General features: G+C 43.3%; 2 protein-coding genes across 3 annotated transcripts in view; both read left to right on the forward strand.

Moving 5' to 3' along the window:
* The first annotated feature begins 384 nt into the window (after positions 1-384).
* folr (folate receptor) lies at positions 385-5,008 on the forward strand. 2 transcript variants are annotated; one of them, XM_084466799.1, is made up of 5 exons: positions 385-615; positions 768-898; positions 1,117-1,327; positions 3,552-3,687; positions 4,346-5,008. In XM_084466799.1, the coding sequence occupies exons 2-5, from the start codon at positions 846-848 to the stop codon at positions 4,618-4,620; spliced, it is 675 nt and encodes a 224-aa protein (XP_084322925.1). In that variant the 5' UTR covers positions 385-615; positions 768-845; the 3' UTR covers positions 4,621-5,008. The 2 variants fall into 2 exon arrangements, with proteins under 2 accessions (XP_084322925.1, XP_084322924.1); XM_084466798.1 differs by having other exon boundaries at positions 1,139-1,327.
* A 1,482-nt stretch (positions 5,009-6,490) lies between these two features.
* inppl1a (inositol polyphosphate phosphatase-like 1a) overlaps positions 6,491-24,209 on the forward strand; it is a 23,054-nt gene continuing 5,335 nt past the window's right edge. The window contains 16 exon segments of the mRNA XM_084466353.1: positions 6,491-7,058; positions 12,543-12,606; positions 13,760-13,907; positions 14,263-14,283; positions 14,286-14,343; positions 16,040-16,186; positions 16,471-16,561; positions 16,939-17,028; positions 19,077-19,172; positions 20,959-21,109; positions 21,396-21,502; positions 22,099-22,201; positions 22,427-22,623; positions 23,407-23,524; positions 23,741-23,837; positions 23,999-24,163. Of these exon segments, the coding sequence (XP_084322479.1) occupies positions 6,892-7,058; positions 12,543-12,606; positions 13,760-13,907; positions 14,263-14,283; positions 14,286-14,343; positions 16,040-16,186; positions 16,471-16,561; positions 16,939-17,028; positions 19,077-19,172; positions 20,959-21,109; positions 21,396-21,502; positions 22,099-22,201; positions 22,427-22,623; positions 23,407-23,524; positions 23,741-23,837; positions 23,999-24,163 (1,820 nt within the window). The 5' untranslated portion in view covers positions 6,491-6,891.

Genomic DNA, 24,209 nt, shown 5'->3' on the forward strand with positions numbered 1-24,209 from the left:
AGTAATTGCACTTTAAAACACCATTTAAATTATGTTCATGATTGTGAATTATGACCCAAAAATGAAGACATACAAAGTAAATGCAAAGACGCGAATAGAGGCGAATTTCCGTCTGAAAAACCTGCGAAGCGAATGAATGAAATATTAGATATTTTCCGCGAATTTCGCTTGATGCTTTGTCGTGACAGCCAATCAGCGTTCATTCCTTAAAGTCCAGATATTCATACTTATGGCCTATACCTACTATATATTTTACCTCTGAAGAATAAGTCCCGCCTCCAAGGCTCCGGTTCCCTCGGTCAAATGTCTAATGTTTTGAATGATGCGTCACCTGCGTCACCTTTTGAACTACACACATTTTCCATCTAGTTTCGACTGTTTTTGGATTGTCAGTGCCGTGAAAGAAGTAAACGATTATTAATGCTACTAAAGTAGCATTAATAATCGTTTAGCATTAATAGTAGTAGTAGCATTAATAATCGTTTACTTCTTTCACGGCACCGACAATCCAAAAATCCAAAAACCCAGTTGAAACTAGATGAAAATGGTTGTAGTTGAAAACGTGACGCAGCTTTTACTCCCTGCAACGTGCAATCTACGATTGAACTTGGTCTGGTAAGGTGAATTATCTTGAAGTTAATTTTGTGTTTTCTGCATGTGGAAAATTAAGTCGAGATCTAGCCTACTTTTTGTAAAGAGCACTTCATCATCACCTTGGATTTAATCACAACAGTAATATAATGTTTTCTTCTCTCCCTCTGTTGAAGCCATGTGGGGACGTTTGGTTTTGTTACTAGCCCTAACATGTGGCACTCAATCACTGGACAAACTGAACATGTGCATGGATGCCAAACACCACAAAACCGAGCCTGGAGCTGAGGGACAACTTTACAAGCAGGTAACAATGAAAACTTGATATTATTCCAGAAAAATTACAATCTCCAAATGCAGAAAGCAATATGGAAAAAATATGAATTAGCCGATATAGCCATTTTAATTGTTTTAACTGTGTTGGATTTCATTGTGTTATGCTATGCTACATTACGCTGTGTTGTGTTATGCTATCCAAACTGTGTTGTGTTGAATCACATTACATTACATTGTCCTATTATCCAGCTTTCCATTTCATCCCCTTCAGTGTTCTCCTTGGAGTGACAATGCATGTTGCACAGCAAACACCAGCGCAGAGGCTCATGATGATAACTCCTACCTTTACAACTTTAACTGGAACCACTGCGGCATCATGTCTGACAAATGCAAGCAACACTTCGTCCAGGACACCTGCTTCTACGAGTGCTCTCCGCATCTGGGACCATGGATACAGAAGGTAAGTCTAGATCAGGGATGGGCAACTTTCATGATAAAAAGGGCCACAATTTTTCATCATCGCCATCATGGCTGCGCACTTCAACTAATCCGATATGAGAGAAGCTACAAAATAATTCTAAATAAGAACAAATTATGTGTATATATATGTCTATCAGTGGCGGCTGATGATTAAATTTGTGGGTGGGGCGCAGTCATGGACTGGGGATCTGGGGGTCTTCCCCCAGACATTTTGGAATTTGGTAGATGTGATTTCCTGGATTCTGGAGCATTTTGGGGATGGCCACTAAATTCATTCAGATTCACATGTATGTTAATTTAACCAACATACATTTATTTCAGATTTTACATGCTCAAATGTATTTTTAATATGTCTATACTCTTGTTAAACGACAAATACAACAAGTTTGTTTAAAAAAAAAAAACAATTAGTATTTTTTCAGTGCAAAAGGCTCAAATACATCATAATTCAATGAAAACTGAAAAACAGTGGCCCAACATTAAGTGCAACAACAAGCATTATATTCAGTGCAGTTGTAGTAGGCTAGTTGTAGTAGTTGTATTTGCGACTTAAGTTGAAATCTTTTATGACTGATATCGTTTCTAAGCAAACTAAACACATGGGTTCGCCTTTGAATTCTATGAACAGATACTCTGCTTCTCATCCTGACCGAAAGGTACGGTTTTCTTGATCGAGTTTTCCGTAAAATAGAATAAAACTTTTTTGTTGTTGTTTTAAGTATCTGCGGGCCTTGCTGAGTGGGGATGCGGGCCGCATTCGGTCTAGCTGGTGGGATGGCATTGCTGTATTTTCTACAACACTAGATGGCAGCAAATGAATGTCCTGCGGTACAACAAAACAGGAATAAATTAATGCTTGCAGCTTTTCATATAACTTTTGTGTATGATCCTTACATCTTCTTATTAGTGTGGCTGAAAAACAAGCCACGCTATTGCTATTATGTTAATATATATATATATTTATTTGTTATCGTTGCGCCTAATTTTTATCTCCTACTACAGTTTTTGAGGGATCAACACCAAACCAATAGCATAAAGTCAGTGAAATGCACGTCCATTGTAATAGTGTAAACATTGTTTACTTTTTTATTAATTTTCCTGATATTATTTATTCTGGAGGGTGAAGGCAAAACCAAGATCAATCACTCCAAACGTGAATAACGAAATATACTGAAACCGGAAGTAACCATGCCTCAAAGTGTGTGACCACTTTGGCCACTGGGGACGCTATAATTCGGGGTCATGTTAAACTAAACTATCAGCCATCACCAATTCTGATACTTGGAATATGGGCCTTACTTGACATGCTGAAAGTTTTAGCCTCAACGACCCCTAAGGTCTTTCTGGATAGATTTTTCTTTAGGCCTTCAAAGTTTTGGAAGATTTTTGTTTCTCATAAACCATATTACCCCAAATGACACACTTTGGGTAACATGCTCCTTAGATGTGCACGAACATGATGTATGTATCTGTATTTTTTGATAATTTTTGTTATATTTTGTATATTTTGTTATATATAAGTAAATAGATGCAAATATGCCAACATTATTCAAGCAATTACAAGTCTGCTTCTAAGTGGACCAGGGACTTGAAAATGAACGAAGTTGCGTTATAACCTTGCAATAACATTAGCATGTTAGCTGCTCACAGAAAATTGTGTAGAAAACGAGTTGCAAATGCATTTTCTTTAGAGAAATGCCATTTCGATTTTTGACATATCTAGTTTTAGTTGTATGCATAAATGATGTACGCCACCTTTAGAATAAACATTTGAATAGACATCTAGAATAAATAGCCAGGCCAGAGGTCATATAAATACATTATAGTCACTGTACAGAGAGATGACTGTAAACCAGCCAGCAAGGAATCACTTAGTGCCCCCATCAATAGTCCACTGCCCTAGGCTGAATGTTCATTGAACACAATGTCATTGGACATGTGTTCTTGACTTCACAATTTCAACCGTTCCTTTTTGTTTAGGCTGTTTGGGGTTATATTTATATCATACAAACACTCAAATGTATGTTTTTCATATTTCTTCATCAATGCAAAATGCTCAGTATGCTTGTTGTCACTGTACAGTCCACCACGGTGATGTTGACATGAGCAGACAGAACCACATGTTGACCTGATTCGACCACGGGGAAGCGCTTGGGATAGGGGAGGGTTCATTGCAATAAATCACTTGCTTGTGGCTGGTGTAGGTGGACCAGTCCTGGCGTAAGGAGCGCATCCTTGATGTGCCCTTGTGTAAGGAAGACTGCCACACCTGGTGGGACGACTGTAAGGACGACCTTACCTGCAAGACCGACTGGCACAATGGATGGGACTGGAAATCTGGTAAGAATAATCAATTCTGTCTGTCTGACACACACACACACACACACACACACACACACACACACACACACACACACACACACACACACACACACACACACACACACACACACACACACACACACACACACACACACACACACACACACACACACACACACACACACACAAAGAGGGGTTACCATATCGGAGAACAGGCAATTCCATGTGTTGGATAATGTGTACTTTTAATATCTTCAAACCAATGTACTACTCAGTGATATTGAATGTTATTTTAGTCCTTCTATGCATCACTACTTAGTAGTGGTGTGTAAGGGAATTTATAGCATGATGTGCTATAATATTACTGTTAATTCTTTGGTTGCATATTGACCTAATTAAAAGAAGGCACTTGCTTGCTGTATTTACAGTGGAATCAAAATAGCAGATGGAATGTCATGATTTGTTTCAGGCCATGGCTACTTTTATTGCCTCACCTAATGGGCACTCAATACTGCATCTTACTTACTCCAACCACATTTAGGGGGTTGGTTTACCAAGTATCAGACTCAAAAGTACTGCTTATATGCTGGTTGACCTTTTCCCTCCATTGCAATGCTTTCACAAGCCATTTCTCCTCCATTCCGCTCTCAGTTTAACGCTTCACCTCCACCCACAGGAATCAACCAGTGCCCACAGAACGCACACTGCAAAAAGTGGACTGAAGTTTACCCCACAGCCAAGTCCATGTGTGAGCAGATCTGGTCCAAGTCGTACCTCTACACTGAACTCACCAAGGAGTCTGGCAAATGCATGCAACTGTGGTTCACTGGGACCAACCCAAACAAAAAGGTGGCTGAATACTACGTAAACAAGGGCTGGGTTGTCCATCACAACTTGTACCTTGTGACACTTCTTCTGCTGTCTGTCACATCACTGACTGGGTTGTTTTGAATACAAATCACCAAAGAGAGTTGTCATGCTACCTGCCTCAACATGGTGTCTGTCTCTTCAATGGCACAACAAATTTTTGTGTCCGCTGATGTGCGGGACTATAAATTACAGAAATTGTATTTTCTATATCATGCTTCTAGTGTCATGTAGGTGTGATCCTAACATGGGATCCAATTGAAGCAAATCAAGGACTCGTGTGAAATGGGTACCATGACTTTCCATATTTTATCGTTAGCTATCAAATCAAACAGGTCTATATTGTGATTAGAGACAAACTCAATCTGTAACTTGTTATTGCTCGCTGCTACTTTGTCCTACACTCAAACTACTCAAACATACTTTGAGTAAATAAAGTAATTTCTCTCCCATCCTTGTTCAAACAACTCTAATAATGAATACATAAAAATGATTACCCTCTGATTATTTAAGTTATTTTAATTTATAGTTTGTTAATTTTAATTTTGAACAATTATGTGTATGTATTAACAAGAAGAAGGGAGTGTTTCTGGTGGACTCCTTTTGCTGTTACTACATTTTGAAGAAGATTCATACCTCATCAGGTGTCTCACTGAAGATATCAATAAACAAAAACGACTGAAAAATTGATGTTTCAGCTTAAGCCAGTTTGATGTGTTTTCCATTACATCAGTGAGGAAAGGCAACATGGGCTTCTGGGATGGGGAAGCTCTCCAGCAAGTTCTGACCAGGGATCAGCCTAGGAACCACTTTTTGAAATATGTAGCTATCGAAGGAATTTAAATATATAAGTGCTGCTGCCGGGTCAAGGATGAAATAAAAGTTTATTTCTATATTGGGCCTGAGTTGATCACAGATCACAGCGTCCCATGGCGGGCCACTCTGGGACAACCACCGCTTAGATGGCTCCACTGCTCCGTAATTATGGGGTTGTGTGTGTGTGTGTGGCGTGGGATGCAACAGCCATAAAGTGCAAGAGAGAGACAGTGAGAGAGAAATAAGAAACAGATGGCGGAGGAAGAGATGGGTGTTTGAGTCTGAAGCTGTAGGCCAATGTTGAAGTTATGACGTGTGTCAATGTTTATTCTTTGTAAGTTGCATCAGAAATGGCGGTGCTGTTTTTTAGTTTTGATTGGGTTCATGTGGGACCTTGTCACAAATATGATTTGAAAGAAAAAAACAATTCACTTATTTAAAAGTTGCAGTAAAACAAAACAATTGAGTGCAACATTTACCACATGGACAATATTTCGAAACACGTGAAATTATAATGTGGTGTTTCATTCACTTTATTATGCTGCAAAATCCATGATACACAGCGTGATTCCATAGCCAGAAATAGCAAGGGGATGACTACAGTCCCTCTGGCTATAAATAACCAGCCTCTATGAGGTCACACAGACACACGCGCGCATGAAATTATATGGTTAGAATTTAGGAATAAAAAAGGACGGAAATACAATAGATAATTAAATTATTCTGAAGTAAAATGCAAAAGCTATTTGACTTCTTAGAAACCTTCAAGTGGTATAAACATAAAAGGTAGAAAATGTGTGTTGTCAACCATATAAATTCTGATACAATAGTCAAAATCGGTGCAACAAAATAGTTTACATAAACATAATTATAATATAACTATAACTATAACTATATATTATTGTAAGCCTAATGAAGCCTAATACTGTACATGTATAATAACTACTGTAATCTAGGTTGTCGATTTAAGATCCCCACTGAACTGAAAGCTAATTAGCATTTATTTATTTATTTTATGCTTCTAATGAAAATGCACGGTCAGCAGCATAGGTTGTGCCAATACAACTTTTAAACTGTCCTTTGGCACCCATTGCATTTTATTCTTTAGAGTGACTCCGGGGCAGGGATTGCTTAGGGCTCTGTCTATGTCAGGGAAGTATGGTTTGGGTTGGCAACTCAAAGTCTTGATCCTTCTGTCAGCCGACAGACCGGAGGAAGCAGTCGAAGCATGTTCTCGTCCCTCCTTGGATAGACCAACCCGCCCTCCCTCTCTCCCACTCTCCGGCTATCCCTTTCCAGCGTGGATTTTACATACGCTACTTTCAGTGCGACTAGGAAACGCGAGAGGCTGCGAGCCTTTTCAGGAATTGAACCCAAGGAAGAGCGCGACAGTATAACTATACGTTTAAGCACCGTCGCGGTTTCCGTACTATCTTCATAGGGAAAACTTTTCTCCCCGGTTTCAAGTGATTCTGGCACTCTGGAGGTTTGGATAACTCTGGAAGCGACCGAGTCGAGCCGGGTTGAAGGGCTGTGGCCATGGCCGGTGGTGGGGTGTCGCCGCTGGGGCTTGCGCCGCCGATGTGGTATCACCGGGACTTGAGTCGCGCGGCGGCCGAGGAGCTGCTGGCCCGGGCGGGCAGAGATGGAAGTTTCCTGGTGCGGGATAGCGAAAGTGTCAGCGGGGCTTATGCCTTATGTGTGCTGTAAGTATCTTCAAAGTAAAGCAAAGTTGAAGGTTCCACTTTTGTGCGAGGCCTTGGTTGACATTGCTAACGAAAGTTTAAGAAGCTAGTGGTTCTAGTTGATCGTAAACATAATATCTGCGACCAAAACAACATCGGACAGTTGTCCGCTACTTCTTCGTCCGTCACGTCTGGGATATCAACGTCTACAACGAAGTTCTAAAACATAATAATACATACAAATTCATGGTTTTGAACCTTGTCTACTAGGCTACTGGGTTTGTTTACTCTCAGCGAGCAGCCGACTGCCCAAATCTGCCCACTGGCTTCAGCATGGCACACACACCACACACCCGTCTTTTCCTTAGATGTGGTTGTCTGTAGGGCAAATTCAGAATGGCATATTGGTAAACTGACGATCAAAACAAAATTTTAACAAAATTTGTGTGACCCATTACAAAGTTTGTGTGTGTCTCTATCTAGGTTCGTTGGTAAGTGATGAGCAAAAATAACGAATCATAGCCCCTCGATAGCATTGTGATACCCTATCATCTTGTTTTCAACTTGTTATAAGTTATCAGTTCATCGTCTTAGGGGTAAAAGGACTACAGTATTTCCTTTCCCTGTAAAATTAGATAATAGTTTAACGGCGTGTATCATTTCATCTAGTCTGAAATTATTTCAAACTCAAAGACTATGATGCCTATGGTTGCATAGTGGTCAACTCCCAGATGAAAGGTTCTGGGTTTGGCGAGGTCCCCAACATCCTTGGTTTTACCTGTACCGTAATCAATTACACCTACTCAGTCATTAATGACTTGTTGTGTCCATTCACTGCAGGTCACTCTTAAATGGTGAATTACCCTTAATTTAAGAAGGTATAAATTAAGTAACATGAGCCAAAACCAAAACCCCCGTTCATTGTTTCTACACTGTTCCTGCTTATGAGCTGACAAGTTGACTAGACAATGACGTCAACATTATAAACCAGATCAGTAGCGCAATTCAAATGTCAATATGAACCAATAACAATATTTTTATGCATTTAATTAAAAATACTAATTTAGTAAAGCTTTATGCAAAAATGTATACACATCTCATTGCGTCGGTTCATCATTTCTTTAGCACTACTTGCCCAAGTTGTATTACTCATTTCCTTATACTGCCAAGCACACTTATACTACCACTGCTGAATATATTCTTTAAAGCACATTTGATAAAAAGGTCAGAATATGTATGGTGTGGTGAGGAAAGTTCAAGGTTCATTGTCCTCATGTTTCCACTATGCCCACAGGACAGGTAGGTCGCGGACATTGAGGTTCAAATAATAACCTGGGGTGACACGCCGGCACCACCAGCATTTTTCTTAGAGTGTAGAGTGGATGATGTGGATGGTCTGTGGAGTGTGTGTGGATAGTTCCCCAGTGAGTGTATTGTGGATGTTGGATAGATCCTAGAGTGTACAGTAGATCTCTTGCTGAAGAGAAAACTGAGCTTTAGCTAGCCATCCAGGTGACCTTATTGATTCAGCTCTGTGAATCAGGCTTGACCGTCTCTGATGGATGACAACATTCCATCCTTGCTTCCCTGCATCAGCTTTTTCCTGATTCACTCCTCCACCCTCTCCTTCCGCTGTCATCTCACCCTCTCTCGCTCGCATGTACTTTCACTTTGCGTGTTATGCTTCTCCAGGCCACTTGCCTCTGATGAAGTTGATATGGCCGTGTTCCATTATTTAGTCGGTTACCACCACTTTTCCTTTTTTATTCCCTATGATGGATATTTGATCATATATATATATATATATATAGGCATATAACATTGTGATAGAGAGAGACTCATCATGTTTTTTTTGTCTAATGCATTAACAATAGGCCTAATACACATCTATGCATATATTTTTATTTTGACACACAAAAACCTAAGCTCTACGAACACATAATAATAACAATACATTACAGTATAATTATGTAGTAATAATTGTGTCTGCTTAAGTGTCTGGCTTAAGGACAAGCCAATTTTTTTTTAATCTTTATTAATTTGACAATCAATTTCCTTTACTTTTCTCTATGATCCTGTAAGCCCTCAAAATTATATTATTTTGAAAACCATTAGGAGTAAAAAAAAAAGTGTTGCCAGTGTTTCTGGCAGCTATACAGTTTAAAGATATACTGCAGAGTGCATACTATAAAGCGTGTCTGCTCCATAGGGCCTTGGCTGACGATCCTGAGCGGAAACATGTGCCTTCAGGAAGTTGAGGCTAATTTATTGGTGTTTTTGAAGGATTCCAGACCCGTCAACGGTGACACCTTTTTAATTGTATGCCTGTACCAGATAGCTTCTTGTTCCGTTAGGTTTTTAAAGGTGGGCCTGTACCAGATAGCTTCTTGTTACTTTAGGTTTTTAATGTAGGCTATTGTAACAATGGTTTGATGCCCACATTTTTTAAATAATTAAGTAATCGTGATGGCTGTGCTACTTGCTATTGGTTTTGTTATTACATCTCACACAGTAAGCAAGCAAGCAAGAGAGAGAGAGAGAGAGAGAGAGAGAGAGAGAGAGAGAGAGAGAGAGAGAGAGAGAGAGAGAGAGAGAGATAGAGAGAGAGAGAGAGAGAGAGAGAGAGAGAGAGAGAGAGAGAGAGAGAGAGAGAGAGAGAGAGAGAGAGAGAGGAGAGAGGAGAGAGAGAGAGAGAGAGAGAGAGAGAGAGGTAACCTGCAATCTGTGTGTCCCAGTAGTTTTTGTGACAGTACTCAGTGAGGCCTTGTAGTATGGTACTTGCCTGAGGGCGGGAATTGAATGATCAAATACTGGCATATCTGGCCTCATTCTAAACTTCAGAACTCCATACAGGGTCTGCACTGCAATTGAATCGCATCAGTCACTTTAGAAAGCCCCATTTTGTTTATTGATTTTCATACACTTTAACTGAGCACTTTGATACATCCCACTCACAGGGCGAACCATTTTAGAAATGCTGATGTCAAAATGGTACCACCTATAATGACTCTTTTCTGGAGTACACGCACGGCTGAATTATATGACGAGGAAGGAAATATTTGTGTTGGGTAGTGAAATATTTCTCTTAACACTATCTCCTCTAAGCATGGACATGAGTTGGGATACTGGCACAGACAGACACAGGGTTGGAGGTCTTGTTGTTAAGTCCTGTTATACGTTGTCATGAGGTTTGCTGTATGCTGTATGAGCCTCCGTAGAGTGGGAGGAGTGCGGGTGTTTTGCCCACAGCTGTTGCCTGTGTTGTTGGGAGGAGAGGAGATGGTCCAGCAAACAAACTTGGGATACAGGAAGTCAGCCAAGCAGTCCTTACCTCAACACACATTCAACACCATTGTTTACAACACACACACACACACACACACACACACACACACACGCATGATTCACTTGCACTTGCATACGCACAACCTACGAGCCTTGGGCCTTGGCCAAAGTGATTCTTTAGTCTCTTATTTTTCTCTCTGCTGTATCTGTGGCTATTTCTGGTACAAGTTAGCTGCTTCTAAGATAATACTATTTACCCCCTAAGACACAAAGAATGAAATCTCATCAGTTGTGTTTCCTCCTCCAAGCAGGAAACACACACACACACACACAAACGCACACGCGCACACATGCACACACGCACACACGAGACAATGACAATGGCGGGTCCGTTTCGGGCTCTGCTTTTGGATTCCAGAGCTGAGGCAGCAGTAGTAACTATTTGACTACTAGTCCATCTGCTGTTCTCGGATGGATCCAAAGTATCGGATCATAATAAGCAATCTGGTATGTGGACAATGTCGACGCTGCTGAGGAGGTTATACGTGTGATTTTATCAGTCCACGGATTCTGTGGTGGCTGATTCGACACGCCTGTTTCATCAAGACACTCTTGAGTGCTCACGGAGCACTGTCACCTGTCATGGCCGGACTTTGCAAAGGGCGGGTGAATGATTTGCAAAGCATTTGGGTGGCCATCGTGACCAGAAATGCAATGTCTAATGGTGTCTTGTCGTCAGGTACATTATTTGTATATTGAGAGGGACTGGAACTGAACTCTAACGTGTATTAGGTTTCATATTGTTATTTGATGCTACGTTGAGATCAGCCTCTCCTCATTTTCCTTCCACCAACGTTCATTATGTTTCTCTAGCACAACCCCCCAACCCCCCCTACGCACACTTCCAGCTGTGTGGTGTTTTTACAGTAACCATATCTAGTCCCCAGTCTCTCCTCAGCTAATAGCAGAGCTACTACAACAGTGTTTTATTTTCATTGTTTAGTACTCTATGCGCTATAATGCATCAACTAACATGCGGCAGAGTGACTCAACGATATACAAAAGTTATTCATATTCCAAACAACTAAATCTGGATGAATCTTGTTCTCATCCTTTATGCACACACACCCACACCCACACCCACACTAACACCTACACCTACACATACACCCACATACTAGGGCTGTGCAATTAATCAAATTTTGATCACGATTTTGATTCTATGGTCAAACGATCTCCAAATTAATAAAATCGAGTTGGAACGATTAGTTTGAAAAATTATTATTATTTTAATTTATTATTTTTTAATTTATTCAATTTTCTAGTATATTTATTTTATTCATTGAAAGTTTCATAGAAATTACGGAACAGCTGGATACATATTTATTTGTACATTATTTCCTATTTGAACATTTTGTGTAGTTTAAGAATTTGGAAAACACTGTTACAGTGAGTTTTTTTTTTGCCGAAATGCCAAATAAATGCATTTTATTTTCAAATTCAAAAATAATTGTTTGAAGAATTGTGATTTCAATCTTGACCAAAAAAATTGTTATTCTCATTTTTTCCAAATCGAGCAGCCCTACCACATACACACACGCGCGCACGTACACATGCAAATACAGGATGCAGTGGTGTTTTGCATGTGCAATGCAGCCATCCGCTGTTACAGTTGGTCATAATGTGTGCACTCGCAACCATACTGAGCCTGTTGTGCTCTCTGTCCATCATCAAAGATATTAATTTCCTCAGGCTCATAGAACTACAGATCTTGTAGTAATAGATCTGTATGTCCAGAGGTACTTGGCCCCCTTGTGGTCAAGAGAGAGTTATAGTTCTAGATATTGTCAGATTCAACCCACATTTATTTGTATAATATTGAATATAATATATACACAAATCTGACATGCCCAACCAATTGGGCCCTTTTATTTGCTCCTGTCATTTTATTGTCCTCTTTTATTCTACTGTACCATGACAATACTAGGCAAACATGTGCCGGCTGTCATGATAGACAGTAACAGGTTGATACCTCCCCCCCCACCCCCACGCAACGCACGCATGTACGCAGACACACACACACACACACACACACACACACAGTCCCTCACTATTAACACTAACACACACCCACACACATCATTCTGAAAAGGAATTTCCATGAAGGCCTGATGGAACGATGACCTCATGTTTTTGTGTCTCCTTTGGGTTGTTCTCCAGGTTTCAGAAGCATGTCCACACATACCGGATCCTCCCAGATGAAGAGGGCTTTCTAGCTGTCCAGGTATTAACACACCGATGTAACACACTCACACACAGCCAAAAGCTAGAACTGTTGTATGTGTTCAAGCTTTTGACTGTAAGGACAATCACTTTAAACAAGGCATTTGGTAGATTCTGCAATATCACTTCTTTAGCAGTGACAGATTAGTCTTCACTGATACGTCCTCGTGATTAGTCTTGCGCATGCTTACGCTGTGCTGCTGATGCTGTTGGGTCTGTGGGACACACTGCCTCATGAGACTGGTCTGCATCTGTGTGACCTACTCATCGGGTCACACTAGTGGTGGGTGTGGCTGTCTGTCTGTCTGTATATCTGTGGGGTAAACGTACATGTATTACAGTGTGCACAGAAAAAACCCAGCACGCTTTAGTAGCAGCAGGCATGTGCTGATGTTTGTATTACGTACACACACACACACACACACACACACACACACACACACACACACACACACACACACACACACACACACACACACACACACACACACACACACACACACACACACACAGCTGTCTCATTGTGCTTTGTGCCCAACAGCTGTGAAGTCCCCCCCCACATCTTTTTGCACTTTATACACACACACACACACACACACACACACACACACACACACACACACACACACACACACACACACACACACACACACACACACACACGACTTAATCCATCTATGAACCGCCACCACCTCACCCTGCCGCCCCAGTCCAGGCGTCTGTCAGGGCAGCTTGTGATGATGTCTGGGTGAAGCCACAGTCCTCCCTCTCAGTCACAAGCCTTTAGAGCGCCTCTGGCTCCACTTGGGCTGGATTGGCTTGCACGCCACGTACGGCCCCAAAAGCCCACTGTAGTGTTCAAGGCCTTAATCAGGGTCACTGATTCACTTCATTCAGGTCGGGGTATGTCTATATTATCTATATTATTGCTAAAGTCAAAAATAAAAGAGTTTTTTTGTGTTTTCCCTTGGACTGTTTTCATTTAGTTTACTCTTTTTATTTACTCTTTATTTCATCATTGTCTTTCCTCTCTCTCTCTCTCTCTCTCTCTCTCTCTCTCTCTCTCTCTCTCTCTCTCTCTCTCTCTCTCTCTCTCTCTCTCTCTCTCTCTCTCTCTCTCTCTCTCTCTCTCTCTCTCTCTCTCTCTCTCTCAGACATCTCAGGGTGTTCAGCCGAAGCGGTTCAAGACACTGCCAGAGTTGGTGCTGCTGTACCTTCAGCCCAGCCAAGGCCTGGTCTCCACACTGCTCTACCCAGTGGACAGAGAAGAAAGTGCACTCAGCGATGACCGGGACTATTCAGGTGCAAACTCTCTCTCTCTCTCTCTCTCTCTCTCTCTCTCTCTCTCTCTCTCTCTCTCTTAACTGTGCAATTATGTCTTTCTGTCTGTCTGTCTTTATTGCTCCATCTCTCTTTCTCTTTGTGTATGTCTCTGTTCTCTCTCGCTCTCTTTATCTCTCTCCAATTACTCATGTCTCTGTGTCTTGTTCTCTCTCTCCATCTTGGTCTTTCTCCCTCACTCTGTCTTTGTCACTCACATTCACAGACACACACAGGCACACACACAAACACACAGGCACACACACACACACACAGTTCCTGCTCTCTGTAATTGATCCCGAGATGTATCATTAAAGAGTGTCTCTTTGATTGACAGATGGGGAGGATGAGAAGCCCCCCCTCCACCCCGCTCTGCTTCCACTTCCACGCCCCCTGGACCCGAAACGCCCACTGAGAGGTATCCCGCCCCCTTCAAAAACGCACTCATGACATGTTTTGTACAGAGACACCTACCTGACATGAGTTGTGTACCTGCTAGTGCAAGATTTTGCGGTAAAGCAAACATTGCTAATATGCTAAGCACACAAGTCAGGCTGTGTAGCAACACAGGCTATGCGGTAGTGGGGGCATGGTGAATGAATGATGAATATACCTTTACTTTGTCCTCGTCTCACTCACACACACATTGTCATTCATTTTCATCAATGTCTCTCTGTCTCTCTACCTCTCTCTCTCGATCTCTCGTACGCTCTCTCGCTCTCGGCTGTCTCCATGCATACACAAGTCTTCCGTTCTGCCGGAGACCCCCCTCTCTGAAGGCACACACCACATCCTGTTGAAAACCACATTGCGCAGATAATAAAGGGCCTGTTGGAAGAGGGTTTGTTGTGTTGGCTTTTTTTTTTATGTCCATGCAGGATTTTCAAAAATATATATACATCTGAGATGGCTAATCACTTCCTACTTGTGTGATGATCATTAAAGATAATCAACAGATGAATTACCTGATATATCTGCATAGAGACAGAATCGTTCTAGTGAGAATAGCGATGCATCGAAGAATCGATTTCTTTTCCCACCACTAGTATGCATGTGTCCATGCTTACTTGTACATATTTTTGTGTGTGTCTGTCTGTGTGTGAGTGTGTATGTATGCTTGCCCTCTGGATTATCTATGCCAAAACACACACAAGCACACAGCATTGCATACACACATACACAGAGGGAGGGAAAAAGTTTTAAGGATGGCCAGAAACTGAATAACAAGATGATCATTAAGAGATATGAAGTGTGGGGGGGGGGGGGGGTGGTCTTTATCGGTGGGGGGATGTGTAATATCTTGGAGTAGGGCCTTGGTGCAGTATGTTAAAGCTTTTTATTGTAGGGAATTTGAAATATCTTGGCATACCGGTAGGGCATCATGCAATATTCTTGGTGTTTATGTTCTGATCTATAAGGATCTTTGTGTGTTACTGAAGGCTAACTGTAAGTTTGATTGTACATACTGTAAATACAAACATTATGTGTCTATAGAGGTTGTTTGCTGCTATGTCCCCTGTGTTCTCAAATGCCCACTTCAAATGTATCTCAAGGGAGACAATAAGGCCTTATCCAATCTAAATCAATGTAAATAATGTGTGTGTCTGACTGTCAGCGGTTTTTGTTCAGGCAGTGACTGAGTCCGATTTTTGAAAGAGGAAGTTTGGGGGTTTGGAATTCCTGACTCCACAGATGCACTTTATACATTCTAATAAGAAAACACGCAAAACTCCTGCCTTGGCATGTCCATTTCTATGGCTTTGTGTGATTATTATTACTGCTCTGCAGGTAAATACAGTAACAGAATTCTTTCAAAAGTCCTGGAGTTGCTCCACTTTGTGGTTCAACATACGCACACATATCTCTTAAGTGAAAATGTCTCCATCTTCCCAGTCTCTTTCGGTGTGGGATTTCCTTACAGAGAAACAGCTCACTACTGAGTTGTTTCTCTGATTGTTGTTTGTATTTGTAATCAGGTAAAATTTTATATAAATATGTTAATAGTCAATGTCTGTTGACATTCTTAAAAGGTATATCTTTATGTTTCTTTGGTGGCGTTTCAGGTCAAACGATTCTCTTGACACTTTGTCTGCCTCTGTCTCTTTATGTGGTAGCCCTCCGGCGGCTAACGGTCTTAGCACCATTTCCCATGAGTACCTGAAGGGCAGCTATGCTCTTGACCTGGAAGCAGTCAAGCAGGGGGCCTGCGCCCTGCCCCACCTCAACAAGACCCTGGTGTCCTCCTGCAAGCGCCTCAATGGGTGAGCCAATGACGGAAACACACAATGTTTACATGCAGAAGAGACTTGGGGACACGACACAGATTTAATTTGAAGAGTGGGTGTTATTTGTTACTTGACCTGAGCATTTACTACTCAGGATATAGCAAAACAAAAAAAAAAAAATATATATATTTCAACAAAATACACACACATAAAAATGTACACTGTGTCTCTTACTTCTAACTGAGATCATTCCGAATGTATTTTCATTACATCAGTTATATGAACACACTGAACTCATTTTTGCTGTTGCCCTCTTACAGGGAGGTGGATAAGGTTTTGTCTGGCCTGGAGATCCTTTCCAAGGTCTTCGATCAGCAAAGTGCCTTCATGGTCTCCAAGATGATCCAACAGGTAGGCCATGTAGAATATAACTTACTTTAATTATTTCACACTTTTATGTCTTTTGATGCTATTTGTCTTAGAGGAAGTCAGAAACCTGTTGGTCTGAAACGTGAGTCACAAACTAGGTTTCTCGGTTTTCTGTGTGTTGGGTCACGTCTGTGTGCCATCCCGCTTTACTTCAGCTTCCTCATATGCAGGCCTGCCAGACAAACACGCATGCACGCACACACGCACGCACTCGTATATGTGGTAGGCCATAGGCGTGTGTGTGTGTGTGAATCACGAGGCCACTGCAGGAAACAGTTGTCTTCTATTTTATCTGTTATCTCTTTCCTTCTCCCCATGTACCATCCATCAGATATTTGTTTATTTGTTCTGTCCACCAGTCTGTGAATCAGGGTGGAGACCAGGAGCTGGAGAACCTTGTGACTAAACTGGCCATCCTCAAAGACCTGCTGTCCTCCATAGAGAAGAAGGTACATGCCCAGAACCTGACCTTTGCCTGCACCCTCTCTCTCTGTTGCTCACTCTCAGAGACTTTTTTTTATCTCTCTGTCTTTCCGGCTCAGTCATACAGGCACACAAACACTCAACAGCCAGATAACCCATACTCATCCATGGAGAGGTTGTTTGGTTCAAGGTCCAGGATTATTTGTTTGAGACACCAAAACCTAGAATCTATCGATAAATCTTGTTCAAGAAAACAAAACGTGGATAAAAAGTGGATCGTTATTCCATGTACTCTTCCCCTTAAAGAAATCCCAAATCAAAGTCACTATTTCCATCCCGTCCACTGGTCGACTTAAAGAGGCGGTTATAAGATGATTAAGATCTCGTTTGAATTATTTAAATTGAAGAACATACCAATCAGGTTGTCAATACCTTCTAATGTTATCCACACCACCATGGCCCCTTGTTCCAAACTAGTCATACTTATACTCCCTCATGCTGAGATACCACTCCCTCTCCAATATCCACCTCCGCACCACGTCTGTCAGAGCAGGGCACGGCCCCCTGTCCTGGCTGATGACATACGGCTTTCCTGCTCGCCCCTGGGTCCCTGCTGCTGTAATTCACTCACTGGGCTGTCCAAGTGGACAAGTCTAGCAAGTCGAGGGGAGATGACCTCAGGAGGTCTATGTGGTGGGGGGAATTCCATCCCTCTTATAGCCATTGAAATAACCCTGGAAAGTCCTTAACATGACACATTCTACACACAATATTCTTTACATTTATATGATAATAATGCTTTAGGTAGTAACGGTGTTGATGTAAGTTGCTGCAAGTTTGAGCAACAGTAGAGCACTATTCAGAGTACCAACCAATTGTTGTATGGAACTTAATTTAGATATTTTCCTAATAATTCAGTTAACCTTAACATGCCAAGCATTTTAGAACGACAAATCATTCTCGACCCTTTTGAATCTAAGACCCAGCGTAGGACCAGACCTCGCTCCCCTCCTTCTCCTCCGTGTGTGGGATGTTTAGCCTCTCGGAGGGAAGGAAATGCCCTCACCCCCCCCCCCCCCCACCGCTAAATGTGTCCGACTCCTCTCCGCCACGGCTCTTCCTAGAGCACATCCAGGAAAAAGGATATGGTGCCTTTTGTTTGCTTTGCACAATCCACAACACAGTGGTTTGTTTGGGCGGACGACAAGCTTTACGTCACGCAGACTAAAGCAGAGCCTCGCGGACGTGCGGACGCAGAAAGTACGAATCTGGCCATACAGTTGCTCATGGGCGGCTGCCTCTGGTTCTCACTGAGGATCTCTGTTCTTCTCCATGCCTACCGTACGTCCAAGGGCCTTCTCTCTTTCCCGTCACTCCATCCCTTTTCATGCACAGTGTTTGTGTTTCATTATGGAGCACCCCTGCTACTGCTCATACTCTAGCACCGTGTGTTACAGATGAAGCTCATGTAATAAACAAACTGCTTTGAATGCAAATAAAGACAAGCAGCACTTTGGCAAACAACGTAGGTTTAAAAAGAAAGAAGTTAAATGGATATTAGGATCAAATGTCTGTTTTACCCCGGGGTTTATAAACTGTTGTCGCGTGTTGAAGCTCAGCTTAGACCAATGTGGTGTCCTTCTCTGTTGTCGAGTACACTCGTACTCGATCAAATCCAGAAGTCCAGTTAGTACCAATGACCAAACGCGGTCACTTCTAGCGCACAAAGACAAAATAAAGATACAACCACAAAACAAGGGAATCCTCTGGTTCCCACAACATGTGCACCGGGTCCCGTTCCCCGTCCCTCTTCATCCCTGTGACCTCTCGCTCCGCCACCCCAAGAACCCCCCTCCGCGCCGCGCCCACCTCAACCCCGCACCCTTTGACCCCGAATACAACCTGCCTCTATTGGCCTAATACAAACTTCATATGTTGTAAATGCATTCACATTGAACATCAATCAATGACCCATTGATATAGAACATATGCATGTTACAATCAAGTTTGGCAAGGTATCTACAATTATGATTGCAGTGATTTTTTTTAAACTTTTCTTCTTCTGTCTCCGCAGGCTCTCAAAGCGCTCCAGGAAATGAGTTTAACTCCTTGCTCTCTGCCTCCCCTCTCCACACGCCACAGCAAAGCCATCCCCGTGCAGGCCTTTGAGGTACACACACGCATGCTCACACACACACACACACACACACACACACACACACACACACACACACACACACACACACACACACACACACACACACACACACACACACACACACACACACACACACACACACACACACACACACACACACGCACGCACACGACATATTTGATGATCAATGTTGTTTGCTGCTGGTCCTTTGCTGCTTTGATACTTGCGGTGCATACAGACTATCAACAAACCCTCACAATGTAGATGGAAATTGAACGAATGTCAAATACTTCTGTCTCTCTTGAAAAGAGGTAACTACTAACATGCTGGCGGTAAGCTCAATTGAATGTCCATCATCTCAAGCCAATCAGAGTTCAAACTAGGGAATGAGGTCATCCATTTCTCCACATTTAACCGCAACTTTTTCAGTGTGCGACAACACCCAAACAACACCCAAAGAAAGTAACACCCAAGGAAAGTCCTTCTGAGACCCAGTAAATAGAAGTCAGCCTTTGGTCTCAGCTGTTCCTCTCAACAGTTCAGTCAGTTGACTCTAGTTGCTTTTCTAGTTTGATACGGGGCCAAACCCGATTGACAAATATCATCTCAACCATTTAAGATAAGATAAGATAAGATAATCCTTTAATAGTCCCACAGTGGGGAAATTTGCAGTGTTACAGCAGAAATGAGCAAAGACGATAGTGCAAATTTCCACGCTGGTATGTTGTTGTCCCTCTCAATTGAGTGCATCTCCACAGACACACACAGACACACACACAGTGTGGCACTCAGAAGTGTAGGATGAGCTCCCCCCCCTCAGATGAGCCCTTAGTGAGTCATGTGAGCACAAGGACTACCAAAGAGTGCTCTCCACAAAGAAGATGCACTTTTAGCCTCCCCCTCCCTGTGTGTGTGTGTGTGTGTGTGTGTGTGTGTGTGTGTGTGTGTGTGTGTGTGTGTGTGTGTGTGTGTGTGTGTGTGTGTGTGTGTGTGTGTGTGTGTATGCAATGCTGTGCACTTGTGTGGGTGTGATGACACCTGGAATCAATGTGGGGGATAAGAATATAGAGGCAGTTACAACATAAAGGAAGGGGATGATGGAGGGGTCATTGCGTTAAAATGAACTTACAAGTACAAGGAATGATAGACAGAGCATGAGCATCAAGGGGAGGACATGAGAGATGTGATTAGTCATTACGGTATGTTCCTGTGATTTGCCAGTGACTTCCTGTTTGCACAGGAAGTGGTGAAGGCGTGAAGAGCAAGAGAAAGGCGGTAAAGCGATAAGGTTGTTTGATAATTAGTTTAAGCCGAAATCCAGCTTGAATCAGGACCTCATATTTTTATTTAGATTGAGATATGATGTTTGGACATTTTCCTGAGGTTCAAGACCTATCCTACCATAAATGATTCTGTAGCTCTGCTAAGATGCCCCCTGGTGGGGAGGCCATGGTATGCGCTGTAGACACATGGAAACGCTCTATACCCCTCTCTCTTATCTCTTATCTAAAGGGTGTGTGTGTGTGTGTGTGTGTGTGTGTGTGTGTGTGTGTGTGTGTGTGTGCTGTCTTTATAATCACCAAACCTTGCTTCATGGATTTTGGCTCCTATCCAGGTCGGGGCTTATTGATGGGCTTGGAACAGAAGCTGATCCATACACTGGTGTGTGTGCGTGTGCGTGTGCGTGTGTGTGTGTGTGTGTGTGTGTGTGTGTGTGTGTGTGTGTGTGTGTGTGTGTGTGTGTGTGTGTGTGTGTGTGTGTGTGTGTGTGTGTGTGTGTGTGTCCTCACCACCGCAGGTGAAGCTGGACGGCTGCTTGGCCGAGCTGGCCAAGATAGGGAAGAGCCAGAAGCACACTCTGTCTGTGGACGTGGAGGGAGGGAGACTGGTGGTGATGAAGAAGGTGAAGGACAGTCAGGAGGACTGGACCACCTTCACCCACGACAAGAGTGAGTGATGACACGCACACACCCGCTCACACCCAGACACTCCCGTTGCATGGTCGCTTCTGTGGTTTCAACTTTCAACTTGAAAACGTTATTGTCGATCAAAGAATATTGTACATACTCCCCATGTTAATTAAAATGTTTTAAATATACAACCCTCCCTATTCACGACCACCCCATGTTTCATCTTTTTTCGTCCTCTCTCACTCTCTCTCACTCTGTATGTGCCTCTCTCGCTCCCTCCCGCGCTCCCTGTCCCTGCCCTGCTCTCCCTCCCTCTGTGTACCAGTCCGTCAGCTGATCAAGTCACAGCGGGTCCAGAATAAGCTGGGCATTGTGTTTGAGAAGGAGAAGGACAAGAGCCAGAGGAAAGACTTCATCTTCGCCAGTGCCAAGGTATGTGAATGCATGACATGCATGCGCACGCACACGCACACACACACACACACACACACACACACACACACACACACACACACACACACACACACACACACACGCGTATACTGTCACGCATGTAATACATTTACAAATGTGTTACATTTACTAACATTTTTTTTTACTTTTTTTGACTTACAAACGCATGTATAGAATCTACCATGTGTGTGTGCATGTGTGAGAGAAGTGAAAGGACCTGCATATTTGTTGCACACGAGAGAGGAGAGGAATCTGTATGGACTGGTTCACATCATGACATTGCATGAAGACATTGGTGCCATTTGATATTGTTTAAAAACAATTTGAAAAACAATCCGATACTTGGCTGCCTTTGTTAAATATATCTAAACTGTAATAAGTGGAATGATTCAACAGCATTTAAAGTTGTACTCTTGATGTCAATGGATGGCTTCGAAAGAAACCGTGTTGCTGTCCTTTTAATGTAATGTTGCTTAGTGCTCATGCTATGTGTGTTTTCCAGCTGACCATGATTTATGTCTGTGTTTCTCAATCCCTACCGTCTCACATCATTACGGCGTTGTGGTGTTTTTCAGAAGCGCGAGGCCTTTTGTCAATTGCTGCAGTTGATGAAAAATAAACATTCCAACCAAGACGAGCCAGATATGATTTCAATCTTCATAGGCACATGGAACATGGGTAGGACACTCACACACACTCACACTCACACTCACACTCACACACACACTCACACTCACACTCTCACTCTCTCTCTCTCTCACAGACGCACAGAGACACAGAGACACACACACACACACACAGTATAATTGACATCATCCACATGATAGTTGCATGGACTAGCTTCATGACAGGACCCACGGCCGTAGTCAGAGACTCAACCCAGAGGTGTGAACCCTTCTCTAGGCTCGGTGCCCGCGCCCAAGGCGATGAGCTCGTGGGTGTTGTGTCGTGGCCTGGGCAAGACCCTGGACGAAATGACGGTCACCATACCCCACGACCTGTACGTGTTCGGGACCCAGGAGAACTCCATGTGCGACCGGGAGTGGGTGGAGTCGATCCGCGCCGGCTTGAAGGACCAGACGGACCTGGAGTACAAGCCGGTGAGTCTGGGCTCCGGCTCGGTGGGAACTGAGTGAACGATGCTGGGCTAAGGCTAAGTTATGGTTCTACGTCGAAGCAACGCAAGGGGTTTTACGGACCCTTTACATCCTTGCGTCCACCGCAAGGGCCTGATGTGTGCCTCCCAAAAATTGTAACCTTGCGTCAAGGGTTAGCAAGCAAGGGCTGTGATTGGTCCGCTCACCGAAACCAGACGCAGAACCGAGACGCAGGTACACGACTGCGTCAAAACGTCGCGAACCTGCGTGGTCATTGCGTTGCGTCGATGTGGAACCATAACTGAGTCTTTACACCCCACTCTAGAAGGTCGGTTGAGGTTGGCGAATGCAGATTGTACAAGTGGCCAACAGGAAACGTCACCTGACGACGGCCGACCGCCACCGGTGGGTGTACGGCGCGCTGGTGTTGGTGTTTGCCGGGGTAGTTCACAAGCACCCGAAGACAAAATGGGTTTCAAGGGTGCCTTTTATTTTGCGGGAGAGTTGAGAACTCTCTCTACAATACCAGTCACACTAAAATACCGTATACTCTGTTCATTTGCAGCGTGGGATCCACTTGGCTCCCGTTCCCCTCTCATTTTGAAAGGTTTCAAACCAAACAAGCTGTTCCACCTACATAGCAACACTTGGTTGCTATGTACGGAAGTGAATCAATGTAAACGGAAAGTTTCCGTTAACCCTCGGTAGCACTCGCTGAAACCAGCAGTGTCAGCTGAGCGCGCTCGCCCCCTGACCACGCACGCTCCTCTCCCTGTGCGGTGACAGATCGCCGTGCAGACGCTGTGGAACATCAAGATCGCCGTGCTGGTGAAACCCGAGCACGAGAACCGCATCAGCCACGTGGGCGTGTCCAGCGTCAAGACGGGCATCGCCAACACCCTGGGTGACAACCGCAGTGCCATTCCCGCCCTGCACACAAGCACACGCGATGACACACATAGATGCATGCACACACACACACACACACACACTCACACTTCCTCTTGTGGTACGGTTACCGATGTAATCATATAAATCACAAGGATGTGGGATCTTGGGGTTCTTGCAGATTCGTGCTGATTTTATCAAATGCAAACTCATTGTTGCTGGTTATTCCTAGGTAACAAAGGGGCTGTAGGGGTGTCCTTCATGTTCAACGGAACGTCTTTCGGGTTTGTCAACTGCCACCTGACCTCAGGGAATGAGAAGATCGCCAGGTAGGCACCCATGAACCAGAATTGTCTACATGCTGCACTGTGACCATACAATATAAACCGACTACCGTTTCATGCTGCAAATAAGACACATTAAAACACATTAAAACATGCACTTCCTGAATTCGATCCGCTGTCTTGAACCCGTTTCTGTTTTTTTACAGGAGGAACCAGAACTACCTGGACATCCTGCGGCTGCTGTCGCTGGGCGACAAACAGCTGAGCTCCTTCGACATCTCGCTGCGCTTCACACACCTCTTCTGGCTGGGAGACCTCAACTACCGGCTGGACATGGACATCCAGGTGGAGCCCGCGCACCACCACAACCAGTCAGAGTCATCCAGACATTGACTCACTGACGTCTCAAGGAAATTC

The sequence above is a fragment of the Micromesistius poutassou genome (genome assembly GCF_964030765.1).
Source record: "Micromesistius poutassou genome assembly, chromosome: 4".
In the NCBI taxonomy this organism is placed as follows: domain Eukaryota; kingdom Metazoa; phylum Chordata; class Actinopteri; order Gadiformes; family Gadidae; genus Micromesistius; species Micromesistius poutassou.